Source organism: Terrapene carolina, unplaced genomic scaffold (genome assembly GCF_002925995.2).
Source record: "Terrapene carolina triunguis isolate 2854851 unplaced genomic scaffold, T_m_triunguis-2.0 Scaffold66, whole genome shotgun sequence".
Classification (NCBI taxonomy): Eukaryota; Metazoa; Chordata; order Testudines; family Emydidae; genus Terrapene; species Terrapene triunguis.
The window spans coordinates 18,805,670-18,821,349 of record NW_020664417.1 but is presented as its reverse complement, the minus strand read 5'-3'; the positions used below and the strand labels follow the sequence as shown (position 1 = coordinate 18,821,349).

Genomic DNA, 15,680 nt, shown 5'->3' with positions numbered 1-15,680 from the left:
GACATACAATTCTCCCTCAAGGAATTCAGTCACAAATTTAATTAACACATTATTTTTTTAATGAGCGTCATCAGCATGGAAGCATGTCCTCTGGAATGGTGGCCGAAGCATGAAGGTGCATACGAATGTTTAGCATATCTGGCACATAAATACCTTGCAATGCTGGCTACAAAAGTGCCATGCAAACGCCTGTTCTCACTTTCAGGTGATATTGTAAACAAGTAGCCGGCAGCATTATCTCCCGTAAATGTAAACAAACTTGTTTGTCTTAGCGATTGGCTGAACAAGAAATAGGACTGGGTGGACTTGTAGGCTTTAAAGTTTTACATTGTTTTGGTTTTGAATGCAGTTACATTACAAAAAAATCTACCTTTGTGAGTTCCACTTTCACGATAAAGAGATTGCATTACGGTATTGTATGAGGTGAATTGAAAAATACTATTTCTTTTGTTTATCATTTTTACAGTGCAAATATTTGTAATAAAAATAATATAAAGTCAGCACTGCACACTTGGTATTCTGTGTTGTAATTGAAATCAATATATTTGAAAATGTAGAAAAACATGTAAAATATTTAATAAATTTAAATTGGTATTCTATTGTTTAACAGCGCGATTAAAACTGCGATTAATCGCGATTAATTTTTTTGAGTTAATCGTGTGAGTTAACTGTGATTAATCGACAGCCCTACTATATAGGCTTGATTCTGAATTTGCACCAATCTACATAAGTAACTGCCAACTGAAGTCAACAGAGTTACACTGGTGTAAAATTGATATAATGAGACTCAGACCTTCTCTATGTAAATAAAATGTATTTTTATAAAGTATAAGCTGAAAGAAATAGCCATTGCTGGGCATCATTTTCCCCACCATGTGTAAAATCAAATGAAAGATGCTATACAAAATAGGTTTATTGGTATATTCATACTAATTTTATTTTGCATGGAGGCAGTGTAATCTCAGTAATTTAACATTGGTTGGCTTTTTACACTTTGTATGAGCTGACAGTTCATGAGTTAGCTCCATTTCTATTTTAAGATACTATGGAAGCAATGAACTCATAGTAAAGGCTTATTTTATTGGAATGAAATCTTATGTGATCATTTTTACTTGTCTTCCTCTTTTCCACTTTATTTCTACCTTAATGGCTCTTCATTGTGGCAGCCCACCTTTTGATGGAAGAAACTTGGACATGGTCTTTCTGAAGTTAGTCAGTACTGGTTCTGAATAGAGCAGAGGGGGCGTTGCTTTAGAGTGGATTTCTGCACAACTCTCAGGCCCTGCTGCCTGGGGGATTGGGAGAAATCTCTGGAGCTGAATGCGGATCTGTGTACTCTCACCATGGCAGTGCATTGTGCTGCAATTAGACTGTACGGATCTCCCTTATGGTATGGTTTGGTTTGGTTTTTTTGGACGTTACTACTTTACAATTTCATGTGTTCATGAACACAAAAGAGCCTGTAACCTATAATGAATGCACTTCAGACCAAAATAAACCATATGCAGTACTCTATTTTCATGACTGAGGTGGAAAATAGTGTCTCTTGATATGAATAGCTGTACATGAGGGTTTTATGGGTCACCTGATTGAAAGGCTTACTGCTGTGTAAAGTAACAACTCTTCGGAGGTTTGATGTTAGTGCTTTCATAGATGCAATAAGTTTCCCTTATTTTGTTAAACTAGTTGGGCATCATGTAAGTTAGCAACAGAAAATCAGTCCAAAATTAGATCAGCTAGTCCAGGGGTGGCCAACCTGAGCCTGAGAAGGAGCCAGAATTTACTAATGTACATTGCCAAAAAGCCACAGTACTACGACAGTAGCCCCCCATCAGCACCCCACCCCCGGCTCCAAGTGCCTCCCACCCACAGGCAGCCCCACCAGTCAGCTCCTCCACCTCCCTCCCCACACCTCCCGATCAGCTGTTTTGTGGTGTGCAGGAGGTTGCGGGGAGGGTATGGAGGAGCGGAAGGGGTGGAGTGGGGGCAGGGCCGGTGGCAGAGCCAGGGGTTGAGCAGTGAGCACCCCCCAGCACATTGGAAAGTTGGCACCTGTAGCTCCAGCCCCAGAGTCAGTGTCTATACAAGGAGCCACATATTAACTTCTGAAGAGCCAGATGTGACTCCGGAGCCACAGGTTGGCCACCCCTGATCCAGTCCACGGGTTCTCAAACTGCAGGATTGCGACCCCTCATGAAGTCACCAGGTTATTGCTTGGGGGTCGCAAGCTGTCAGCCCCATACCTGGCAGGGTTCCAGCTGTCAGCCCTGCCATGCGTGGAGCTGACAGCCCCAGTTAAACTAAATTAAAATTACCCCCCCCCCCCATTTTTAATTTATAAGGAGGCAGGGTTGCACTCAGAGGCTTGCTGTGTGAAAGGGGTTGCCAGTACAAAAAGTTTGAGAACCACTGATCTAGTCCATCCACTGCCCATAGACAATTGTTCTCTGCAATATTTTTATGGTGCTTCATCCAGTGTATTTTTAAGTGAACAACAGACTATATTTTGGAGACCAGGAGAACAGCTCTGTCATGCTACAAGTTAATTTGGCCATCAAAGTTTATTTGAATAGTGCATAAACCGTGATGGTAATTTAACCCTTCCCAGCTACCCAGGTGTAATGAAAAAGAAAAGAAAAATCAAAGTAGTCATTCTGTTACATATTCAATCTTAGTCTTTCCAATGTGCCAACCTCATTCCTAATAACATTGGGCCGAATTCTGACCATCTGTAAAGCTATGCAGTGGTGCAAGGGGCCTCTTACTCCGTTGCATGCAGGGGAAAACCACTTCCACGCAGTACTACTCTCCACCTGTGCAAGTGGGTAGGGAGTGGGCAGAGACTTGACATCATTTCCTCCCTGACCATGTGGGCCAGCAAAGCTGAGCAGGTGCAGAAGTAGTAGCAATTTGTGCCAGGAGTAGGACTGACTTATATTGCTTCACCACCTAACCCCAGGGCAAGAATGAACCAGAGACCATGTTGTGTCTCAGTGTGACAACATGATTCCTGATCATCTGCTTGGACAATATGACTATGTGCTTCCCCTTACTCCGGTCTTGTGGTAAAATTACAGTCTAGCTATGTATCACTTTTTCTTTGCTTTGTTGTTAGGAAAGAGGCTAAGGCATGACTCATGTTTGTTTTTTCTGACAGGATGGAATGGAGGCCTAGAATAAGATAGGGAAGGAAGAGAGAAATATCTCAAATGTGTAAAGTTAGCTTGAGCTGTGGAAGTCTCCCCTGACCATGAGAGAAAGAAAGCGCTTGTATTATTCCATGCTTGCCTCTACCCGGCTTATGTTGGTGTCTCTCAATCAAAAGGGTAAGCAGGACAGGGGATTAAACTGTATAGAATGGAAACAGAAATAGAATATTTTGAAAGAGATGCAGAGCAGGAAAGGTTAGCCCGTCTCTCTTCACCTAAATTTGGAGGCTGGTCCCAGAACTATGGATGTCACACATCTGAGGAACATATTTGTTTTCCAAGTTACCTGAAATTTTGATTAATAATGATAACTGATGTAAACCTTCCAAGTTCACTTTCAGTGCACTATATTTTATTTTTTACCCTTCACCATTGATACAATTTTCTATGGCTTATAATAAGAGGAAGAGAGAAGCTTTAGGGAAAGAGAAGAAATATGCTTGATAGAGAAAAAAATAGTATTGAATTATAATATTTCTACCTGGCTTTCCATTGAGAACTCATATAAAATGTTCTTAAGTCTGAAATAAATCAGGTAGATCGTGAATGGTGGAGATTTTTATCAGTTTGGCATTTTTTCAAAAAATGCACAAAGATTGTCATAAGAAATAATAGAAAACACTTCATGTAAATCATTCTTGGAACATTCCCAAGTAGCTGTTAACTGCTAGCTTCATTTCTATTAGTGCTGCAAATAATAAAGCCTATTTTCTCCATTTAACAACAACAACAAAAACCCCAAAACAAACAATCTCCCCTTCCAGTTTCACAATCTAGGGAAATACACAGGAATCGGTGAATAAGTCAACTTGATCTTGCATGAAAAAGGTTCCTCTATGAAAACTTAATGTTTGTACTAAAGCCACATAAAAACACTAGAACTATATTGGGGTTGCATGACATCATGAATGGCTGAATCATGTTATTCTACCTTACAATATTCTGTAAATATTTAGGAATTCAGGACAAAATGCATGGCAAAGCTTGAAGATTTGATGGCCAAGATTAGAGAAAAATGGAAATCAAGGAAGGTACTATGTAAACACATCCTTCATTGGCACAGGGGGAAACAGAGGCAGAATCAGAGTAACTACCAAGTGAAGTTAGTTGAACCAGTGAACTTTTGTTGGTGAACTGAAGTTGAAACAGCTATAGGGTGGTTGTTTTTATTTTTAAAAACATCCCTAATATCCTTACATTTTGAAGAAAAGATTGGCAAAGAGGAACTGCCTACCCTTCCAAACCTCACTAGTAGGCTGTATCCTCCTCCTCCCCCGGGAACAGATTAGTGGCAGCTATGATCTCCTACTGTCTACACCAATTAATATTCTGACCCACAAATGCCTATTAGTACCACACTGCGCACACAGCTCACCATGGTGCTCTGGTGAACTCAGACAATGAGGAAAGACAGAGGAAAATTATGAATGAAATTGATTGGGAGGTAAAATTGAGATTGAGACAGGAAAATTTGGACAAAAATTGGAAGTTCTGTAAGAAGAGTTTATTAGATCAAAAAGCCATGATTCTACAATCAAGAAAGAGGAGAGGACAACTTTGGCTAAAAGCCCACCCTGGTCAGTGGCAAAGTGAAAGCAACAGTTAGAAATATTTATTTTAACAAATGGAAAAAGGAGGCAACAAATAGGAAATAGCATAAATTAGAATTCATGATGAGGAAAATTGATAAGGGAAGCTAATGACAGGGAAAAATCCATAGCTGGCAATAAGGACTATAAGAAGGAGTTTAAGTACATTAGGGGCAAAAGAAATCCTAGCAATGGTATAGGCTTATTACTAGGTGGAGAAGGTAAAATTGTTGATGATGCAGAAAAGGCAGGAACTGTTCAATAAATATTTCTGTTTTGTATTCAGAAAGAAGCAGTTTGATGTACGCCTGTCACTTGAGGAAGATGAAGTACTTTTCAGTCCATTAGTAACTAAGGAGGATGTTAAACATCTACTAGGGATAAACATTTTGAATCAGCAGGCCCAGATAACTTGCACTCAGGAGTCCTAAAAGAGTTAGCTGTGGAGATCTCTGGGCTGCTGCTGTTAATTCTTAACAGAAGGCTGGAAGAGAGCTAATGTTTTTCCAGTATTCAAAAAGAGCAAGTGGGATGATTCAAGTAACTATAGACTGGTTTAGTGTGATCTCAGTCACAGGCAAATTTAATGGAAAAGCTAATAACGGGTTCAATTGGTAAATAATTAAGTTATAGTAATATAATTGATGCTAGTCAACATGGTTTTATGGAAAATAGGTCACATCAAATAAACTTGATTTCATTCTTTGAGGAGATTACAAGTTAGGGATAACTGGGTGAAATTTAATGGCCTGCAATACACAAGAAGTCAGATTAGATGAGCTAATGGTCCCTTTTTGCCTTAAACTCTATGAATCTTTGAAAGGCTGGAATGCTGATGTAGGAAGACCAGGGCTCTCCCAGTACCCTGTGCTGGACAATTATAGCTGCCTTGACCGGTTTTGGAATGCAGTGTAATAACTGAGATAGTGTGGCCCTGTCCCATTAAGGGATTTATAGATCAGCATCAGACTATGAAGTGAATCTGGAAGTGAACAAGAGCCAGTGCAGATTGAATTTTTATCTAGAGCCACATAGGGAGTTATAGTATTCTAGACTGGAGCTGACAAATGCATGGACTGCTGAGACAGATTTCATCATCTGAAAGGAATGGACAAAGTCTTCATGCTAGCCAGAGAAGGAAGGCAGCATTTTTGGTTACTGCCACTGTTTGGATGTCCAGTGTTAGTCATGAATCTAGCATGACTAAATGTTACAAAATGTTAGCTACCAGACTTCAGATGGTAAGGAAGTGGATTTACTAGTTCCTCAAAGAGTTTCTCTCTTCTAATTAGTATTACTTCTGTTTGTTCAGGGGTCAATTTGAGCCAGCTGTTCTTTATCCAGGCTCTAATTTCCTACATATGCTAAAATATCTGGGCCACTTTGTGCTAAGTGTTAGAGCTGCAAAGCTGCATTTATGTAGGAAGACTGGCCTAGTAGATAGGGCACTTGAGACCAGGATTCAGTCCTTGGCTCAGCCACAGACTTCCTGTGTGAACGTGGACAATTCACTTATCTACCCTTTGCCTCAGTTCCACATCTGTAAAATGGAAATAATACTTCCCTGCTGCACCAGGGTATTGTGAAGATAAAAATCCGTTAATGATTGTGAGGTGCTTGGATACCATGGTGATGAGGACTATATAAATATCTAAATAGGTAGAGAGACATATTATCAAATCTATTGCTGTCATCATGGCTAATATTTATCTCATGATGTCCTCTAATACTAAACAAGAAGGGTGACAGAATTAAGGCTTGTGAAACTGTATGTCAGAGGTCTAATGATGGAGTAACAGCTGCCTATCATCACTCTAGGTGATCATAAGGAAAGGAAAGAGCACAGTTAGCTAAACACAATTTAAATCCACTCCTGCCAGGACATGTAGGTGAAGCAGCACCTCGTGGTGGATTGTGTCAAAAGCAACTCACATCAAAGAGCATCAACGTTGTTGTTTTGCTTCTGTTCAGTTCTGTGAAGTTGTCCGTCCGTGTTACCAATGCTTTGCCGGTTGTAACTTGGCCTGAAGCCAGGTTGGAAGAGGTCAGCTGTTGCTAGAGCCAGTTCACTCTCTCTTTCCCAGGAAAAACGGGGTTGAGAGCAGATGGTAGTTGATGATGTGGGCATCGACCATTGATTTTTGGAAGCTAGATCACAGTATTTCATGCTTCCTGGTGGTTGATTACCACCTTTGAGAAAGCCATTGACTACTTCTATTTCTGTCAGAAATGGGCATTACATCTGCTGCTGACTCTGGCAAGCCAGTAGGGATATGCGTCTAAATTGAGGGGGGGGGGGAGAAATGTATCTGGTCAGTCAAATCATTCAATCTGGACAACATTGAAATGTTGATTTGTTCTGATTTTGATTTTTTAAAAATTAAAATTATAATTAATAATGTGGAAACTAAAAGGTGTTTCAAAACCAAACACTCCTTAGGGCCTTCCACTCTCCTTTAAACTTTGTTTATAATTGAAAAAACTGAAGTGGAAGTCTGGAACCAACTCTCAGTTCAGGTTCTTAAAGTAAAATTACACTTCAGAGCAGCCCACCTGCTTTATAGGTATTTTGGTATCCCATGATCAAGCTGCCTTAAAGTGCAGCCTTTGAGGTCCTTTTGAAATGGACGGGAGCCAGTATTTCAAGGGGATATGGTCACTTCACCCTGCAGGTGCATCGCAGCATTTAAGAATAATCTAGGTGTACCTACACTGTAGAAGACTGAACTGAGAATTGGTTTTTAGATTATCACCTCATTTTCTTAATTTAGAAGGCCAAGTTTTAGGGCACTGGGGAAGAAGACAGAAGAGGGGAAAATTGGACTTGGAGAGTCGAGCAGGAAGAGTACTATGGGTTTGTAGTGTTTTAAGAGAAATTTCCTATGCCTGTTATAGAAAATGGGTTTTAAGAAAGAGGAGGCATAAAAATGTTCCTCCTAATATATTTGCTCTTAACATGTGCATAGGATAACTTTGTGTGTGAGATAAGGTTTCAGCTCGTGCACCTTTGGGAATTGGTGTACAGCTGTGACATCATTTAAAAAAACCAAAAACCTTGGCCAATTAGACTATGACTGATTAATCAGTGCCCACAGACAGTAAATTAAATAACTATAGTTTTTTAAAAACAAAAATACATTTTTGGGCTATCTTCCCATTTCTGTTTAGAAAAATAGTCTCATGAATATAATTCAGATAGGTTTCAGAGGGGTAGCCGTGTTAGTCTGTATCAGTAAAAACAACAAGGAGTCCTTGTGGCACCTTAGAGACTAACAAATTTATTTGGGCATAAGCTTTCGTGGGATATAACCCACTTCATCAGACGCATGAAGTGGAAAATACAGTAAGCAGGTATAAATATACAGCACATGAAAAGATGGGAGTTGCCTTACCAGGTGGGAGGGTCAGTGCTAACAAGGCCAATTCAATTAGGGTGGATGTAGCCCATTCCCAACAGTTGACAAAAGGGGCTGAGTATCAGCAGAGGGAAAATTACTTTGTAGTGCTAACGAGGCCAATTCAATCAAAATGGATATGGTGGATAGTAATTCCCCCTCTCCCCTCCAGAGATCTAAACCAGGCCAGTACCACTATACTCAGCTACTTGCTTTCAGTCCTGTTTATGCTGATACCCTAGTAATATGTAAAACTAGTATTTGTTATTCCTCCTGACTTGCTTTGACAATTTTTAATTGAATTAAACAATTTTGTTTGTTGTTTTTGTTTATTTTAAAACATATTTGCAGCTGAAAGTTACAAGGAAACCCAGATGGTAAAGATTAAAGAAGAACCAATGGAAGTTGACATTCATGAGTCCCAGCCCTCAGTTTCACCCAGCCAGACTGTTGGTTACAGCACTTTATTAGGGAGAGAGATTACTGAACACATACAAAAGGTACCAGAGGGCCGAGTGCTCCCGGAGAGAAACCTCTTCAGCCAGGATATATCAGTGAAGATGGCTTCAGAGCTGCTCTTCCAACTGTCAGGTAAAGACAGTAGATATAGCTGCCACAGTGCTCTTTGGAAGTGGAATTTAAAGAACAAAAGAAGATCACTAACATTTTTCTGATTTTACACAAAGTTAAGTCTAGTATGGTATAGAAAATAATAGAAATGTGAAACTTTCTTCTACGCCTTACATTTGAAATTCAAAAGCTTCCCCATAGTATTGGCCAAGAATTCTTTAGCTATTTAGAACAGTGGTTTCCAAACTTGTTCTGCTGAACTGTGCAGGGAAAGCCCCTGGCAGGCCGGGCCGGTTTGTGTACCTGCCGCGTCCACAGGTTCGGCCGATCGCAGTTCCCACTGGCCACGGTTCGCTGCTTCAGGCCAATGGGAGCTGCAGGTACACAAACCAGCCCGGCCCGCCAGGGGCTTTCCCTGCACAAGCGGCGGAACAAATTTGGGCACCACTGATTTAGAATATGGTTTTGCGTGTTGTCCGTCAGGGCAGTTTCATAACATTTTAACTGTTTTGGAAAAGCCAGAGTTCAGCTCTTGTGTCTTGAAAGCTAATTAAATAATTCCTGACAGCTGGTAGATACAGATCTGAAAATAAAGTAAAGGAGGGTTTCTGTGGACGACATCTATTGGAATAAGCACCTGGTGGCTGCAGCATCAATAGTTCTTCTGGCTGCTTTACAGATTCCCACTCACAGAAGGGGCAAGCAGCGGAGAACACAGAAAGGTTTTCATTGCCATAAATTGAACAAATGCAAGATTTGTGAATAATGATGCTAAAATATGAAGCAAGGCAAATATTGGGATAGTTACAGTTTAAAATAAAAATGATTCTAGTGTTTTTAGCTCATTCTAATTATTGGATAAAAGTTTTCCTGTATTGTAGTATAAACCAGCAAGCATATAAAATAATTAAAAATCTGAAAAAATGGGTTACTCATGCTAATTTAAATTATCTTTGTTCTTCTGCAGAAAAGGTGAGCAAAGAGCACAATCACACTAAAGATAACACCATCAGAACCACAACCAGGTAAGTAGCATCCATGTAGTGCTGCAGCATAAATTGCATGGGTTAACTTTACATTGCAGTTCATACTTTAAAATGACACCATTTCACAACTGTAATATCATATTATACATGTAAGATAGTTTTCTGTGCCCAGGGTAACATATGACTAAAAAAATTAGGCTTATAAATCAGTGCATATTATGAGGCCATAAAATGAGACAAGATGGCACCCTGGCAAGGGAAACTCCATACCAGAGCTATCTGTGGAAATGATTCTTCCTTTCCCTGACCAAATGTGCAAATATTCCACTGGAAATTGATTTTCCTAGTTTATTTTTTCTGCAAAACAAAATGTTATTTCAGTAAACTATAACTTAAAAAGAACAGGAGTACTTGTGGCACCTTAGAGACTAACAAATTTATTAGAGCATAAGCTTTCGTGGGCTACAACCCACTTCTTCGGATGCATATGGAGTGAAACATATATTGAGGAGATATATATACACACATACAGAGAGCATGAACAGGTGGGAGTTGTCCGGATACAGACTAACACGGCTGCTACTCTGAAACCTATAACTTAAAAGAATATCAGTTTCAATTGGTGAGTAAGGAATTATCTGACAGTACAGTTTTTAACACCTTTTTTGTATTGGCCCATGTCTTGTGATTCATTTTCCTGACAAACTCAGACTTCTCAAATAACAGTTCAATTTTGTGATTTGGTCCCACTGAGATGGACCCTCGTAGTTTCTTTCAGGTATGAATTTTAAAAATCTATTCAGATTGTGTGAGGTAAAAGCTAATGAAATATTTGATGTAGACTAAGGGTATGTCTACACTACAGGATTAATCCGAATTTAGATAATTCGAATTTGGGAAACAGGTTGTATAAATTCGATTGTGCGCGGCCACACTAAGCACATTAATTTGGTTTTTAACCACATTAATTCGGTGGTGTGCGGCCACACTACCCCATTAATTTAACCACAGTAATTCGGTGGTGTGCGGCCACACTAACCCTAATTCGAATTAACAAAATCGATTTAGGCGCTACTCCGTTCGTCGAGGTGGAGTACAGAAATCGATTTTAAGTGCCCTTTAATTCGAATTAACTGGCTCTGTAGTGTGGACGGGTGAAGGGTTAATTCGGATTAACGCAGCTAAATCCGAATTAAAGTCGTAGTGTAGACCAGGCCCAACTGTCAGGGTTAGGAAAATGGGGCAAAACTGGCAGAGAATTAAGACAACTAACATATGATTCAACCAGCCTATATGTTCTTAGAGGGCTGATGTACAGTATATTGCATGAGAACAAGCCTATAAGGCGTTTATGCTTAAATAAGGAATGGTGACTTATGTCCCTGATATAAGGAGCTTCCTGATCTCTTCAGTAAATGGAGGCTGGGAGACCTCTTTAAAAACTGTATTGCACTAAGCACTTATTTACCAAACCTTCTAACTCTGCCATTCAGTTTGAATGAACATTATACATTATGTACACTATATATCCAAAGGGTTATATGAATAGCACTTTTTTGTAAACACTTTGTATGCATTTAAGAGAGTAAACAAAAGGGCACATTGAATTAATAATGACCTTATTCTCTGGGAGTTGGTACCTAGCTTAACTTCAGGACTTCGTATTTTAATTATGCCTTATATTTAAGATAAGCTGGGATCTCAGCATGTCAAATGAATACTTTGCTCTGTGAGCCTAGAAATTCCAAATTCATGTTAGAAGCTAAAATGTATGAGGTATGCAGTGAAGTGTAAATACCTAGAGAGAATTTGCTCACCTCAAAAAGTTTCACTTCTCTGGGCATTTTCACATCTACTTTGAATCCATTATCCATAATGTTCTCATACCTCTGCTCAATTAAAGGGAAATAAGTTTGTAGGGTTTAATGGACAGGAACTTTTTACCATTCTTAAGCCAGCCTTGGAGTGTATTAACACAAATATTTGTACAACACTGTGATGGGGTGAACTAGGCCCAAAGGCCCCCTGTTGGAGGCCTCAGGGTTCTGCCACACCCATATCAGGAAAGAAGCAGTGGAGAGGTCCTCCAAGCAGGCTAGAGTGGCTGCAGGCGAAGCAGCCAATCAGGGCCCAGGAGGACTATATGAAAGGAGCTGCACAGCAGTACAGGCAGTCCTCGGACTTACGACACAATTGGTTCCTGAATATTAAGTTGAAAACGTCATATCTCGAATTTTCCATAGGAACAATGTCGGATCGAGCGCTGTAAAGTCGAAACCGACATCATAAAGTCGAAACATGATGACAATTTATAAATGTCGTAAGTGCCATTCGTTGTAAGTTTAACGTCGTAACGTTGAGGACTGCCTGTAGTTATTTGCGGCTTGGAGCAGGAGAAGAAAGGACTGCAGGCCTGGCTGCCTGGAAGAGCAGCAGGGTCCCATACGTTTTGCTAGCAGGGACTGGGGAAGCATTGAGGGAGCTCCTGGCTGGTTGCTAGGACTGAGTAGGGATTGAGCCTGGGGAGGGCTGCAGGAAGATAGTGTCTCCAGGGAGGAAGCCCTGGGGATACAGCCACATACCAGGGCTGGACTACTTAAAGACCAAAGCCTAGGGAGGGCTAGAGAGAGAGACACCACCAGAGGGGTACTGAAATAGGCACCAGTGGGTGAACCGTATACACCGGAAGGGATTTGTGCTGTTTAACATGCAGACAGTGATTCGGCCAGAGCGCTGAGTCACTGAAGACCTGCCTGAGAACCACCGAAAGGGGTCACCAGAACTAAAGAATACAGACACGCCCAACCGGAAGGGGGCACTCGTGAGAGGTGGGTTCCAACACCGTTACAAACACCTAACACATTTTAGGCACTACTGTAATGTACATAATAAAAATTTTAAAATGTTGTTTAGTCACCACCAAGTAAGGGCTAGTATGACCCAAGTAAAGTGTTCTAGTGCTCCTGATTCTTATCAGTTGAGCTTACAATTAATAATCAAGACTGCCCAGTGTTACGCATCTTGCATGAAACATCTTTGGCAGCCCTGTCACATGCCATGCATTTAGCTGGGCTGCAGGAATGACCTGTAATTGCTGCTGCTGTTCACCAGGGGCTGCTGTAGTGCCTGCTGAACAGGCAGCTTCTCTGCCTTCCTTTGCTGCCCACCCTGCTGGATCTGAGCAGGATAGGAGCAGCCAGGAGGAGGTGGTGACGGCAGCAGCAGCAAGAGCAAGCAGAGTAGGCAGTGGCAGAGACAGGAGTTGAGGGGCCCATTACAGACTCCAGACTTCCCCAGCTTTCCTCCCGTCATCCTCCAGACACAACCACACAGCTTCCCCTTCACTCATCCACTCTCAGTCTCTGGCTACTCCCTTCCAGTAACATCCCCATACACTTCCACCCATCCTCAGCCAGCTTCCCCCACCATCCAGTCACAACCGATACCCACACTCAGTCCCCGTCAGTTTCTTTCAGATGTCTACAAGCACCTTCCCTCAGCCTCCCCACCGCCACCTCTGCCAAAGCATACCCCACCCACCAGCACTTAGCTACTCCTCAGACCTGCAGATGGCCTCCTGCACCCACCCATCCTAAACACCCTAGCATCAAGACAACTTCCAGTACCCACCCATCTGCCTAGCACCCCAGACATCCTCAGCAGATATGACGGCTGCCATCTTGACCAGTACATTGGGGATTGAACCAGTGGCTTGAAACCAGAGCTTGAAACAAAGAGCCAGTCTTTATAGTTGGAAGCTATAACAGATTCATTCTTTGTGGATAAGGTGAAAGGAGGGCTCACAATATTTACTGACCAGTGGATTACTTTCTCTGGACAAAGTATAGCTCATCCTGGGCATCTGAGGCTCACAGCCCTTTGATTCCTATATGTGCCCCTGCTTATGTGATGGCCACCATCTTGGCCAGCACCCTGAGGGTTTAACAGAGGACCTACAGAGTTAAAAGCTCTGAGGTTGAGCTAAAGATAGCTGTAACAGACTCACATTGTCTAAGACTACGGCACAGAGGGGAACAGTAATATACACTGTTTAGTGGGCTGCATGTGCACATGCCTCAGCTGTCAAGTTTTGTGCAGCTCCATGCGCTACTTCAGCTACTGCTTAGTGTTGACCATAAGCTTATATTTATGGTTACATGCAAATTATTTGTAAATATTAGGGTTGTCGATTAATCACAGTTAGCTAATGTGATTGACTCAAAAAATTAATTGATTAAAAATTAATTGCAATTAATCGCAGCTCTAATCACACTGTTAAACAATATTTAATAAATTTCAATTGGTATTCTATTTTGGATGTTTTTCTACATTTCCAAATATATTGATTTCAATTACAACACAGAATACAGAGTGTACAGTACTCACTTTATTTTTATTAAAAATATTTGCACTGTAAAAATGATAAAAGAAATAGTATTTTTCAGTTCACCTCATACAAGTAATGTAGTGCAATGTTTTTATCATGAAAGCGCAACTTACAAATGTAGATTTTTTTTTTTGGTTACATAACTGCACTCAAAAACAATGTACAGTAACTCCTCGCTTAACATTGTAGTTATGTTCCTGAAAATTGCTACTTTAAGTGAAACGGTGTTAAGCAAATCCAATTTCCCCAGAAGAATTAATGTAAATAAGGGGGGTTAGGTTCCAGGGAAATTTTTTCGCGAGATAGACACACACATTGTGTGTGTGAGAGAGAGGGACGCGCATTGCCCCTTTAAGTATGCCAACCGCACTCTAAGTACATTGCCTTTTTAAGTAGATCAACAAGTTGAGACAGCAGCTGCTGCCAGCAAAACTCCCTCCGTCCTGAGCCCTGTCGTGTCCCTTCCCCCTGCTCTGTGGAGATGGGGTACAGAAGTGGGGGGCAGGAGTGAGGAGAGGGGGACACCCTGACATTAGCACCCTTCTGCCCCTCTCCCTCCCCTCCCCCCCGCACAGCAAGCAGGAGGCTCCCGGGAGCAGCTCCAAGGCAGAGGGCAGGAGCAGCACACGGCAGTGGGGTGAGAGACAGCTGAACGGCCGGCAATTGATAATTGATAGCCTGCTGGGCGGCTGCTGCACAGGGAACTTAGGGGAGCTGATAGGGGGCCTGCTGGCCCCCCTGGTTCCAAGCCCCCACCAGCTAGCTCCAACGGACTGCTCTTTCTGCAAGCAATGGACAAAGCAGGCGGCTGCTAAACACGTTATAAGGGAGCATTGTGCAACTTTAAACAAGCATGTTCTCTAATTGATCAGCAACATAACAACAAAACAACGTTAACTGAGATGACGTTAAGTGAGGAGTTACTGTAAAACTTTAGAGCCTACAAGTCCACTCAGTCCTACTTCTTGTTCATCCAATCGCTAAGACAAACAAGTTTGTTTACATTTACAGGAGATAATGCTGCTCGCTTCTTATTTACAATGTCACCTGAAAGTGAGAACAGACGGTTCTCATGGCACTTTTGTAGCCGGCATTGCAAGGTATTTACATTCCAGATCTGCTAAGCATTCGTATGCCCCTTCATGCTTTGGCCACCATTCCAGAGGACATGCTTCCATGCTGATAACGCTTGTTAAAAAATAATGCATTAATTAAATTTGTGACTGAATTCCTTGAGGGAGAATTGTATGTCTCCTACTCTGTGTTTTACCCGCATTCTGCCTTATATTTCATGTTATAGTAGTCTCAGATGATGACCCAGCATGTTGTTCATTTTAAGAACACTTTCACTGCAGATTTGACAAAACACAAAGAAGGTACCAATGTGAGATTTCTAAAGATAGCTACAGCACTTGACCCAAGGTTTAAGAATCTGAAGTGCCTTCCAAAATCTGATCGGGACGGGGTGTGGATCATGCTTTCAGAAGTCTTAAAAGAGCAACACTCCGATGTGGAAACTACAGAACCCGAACCTCCAAAAAAGA

The 15,680-nt window shown here is 41.3% G+C and overlaps 1 protein-coding gene across 1 annotated transcript in view; it reads left to right on the top strand.

Moving 5' to 3' along the window:
* The window catches only part of ZNF827 (zinc finger protein 827), a 126,169-nt gene that overhangs the window by 65,511 nt on the left and 44,978 nt on the right, over positions 1-15,680 (top strand). The window contains exons 6-7 of the mRNA XM_026647826.2: positions 8,545-8,784; positions 9,731-9,788. Coding sequence (XP_026503611.1) covers positions 8,545-8,784; positions 9,731-9,788 — 298 coding nt within the window. The remainder of the gene's footprint in view (positions 1-8,544; positions 8,785-9,730; positions 9,789-15,680) is intronic.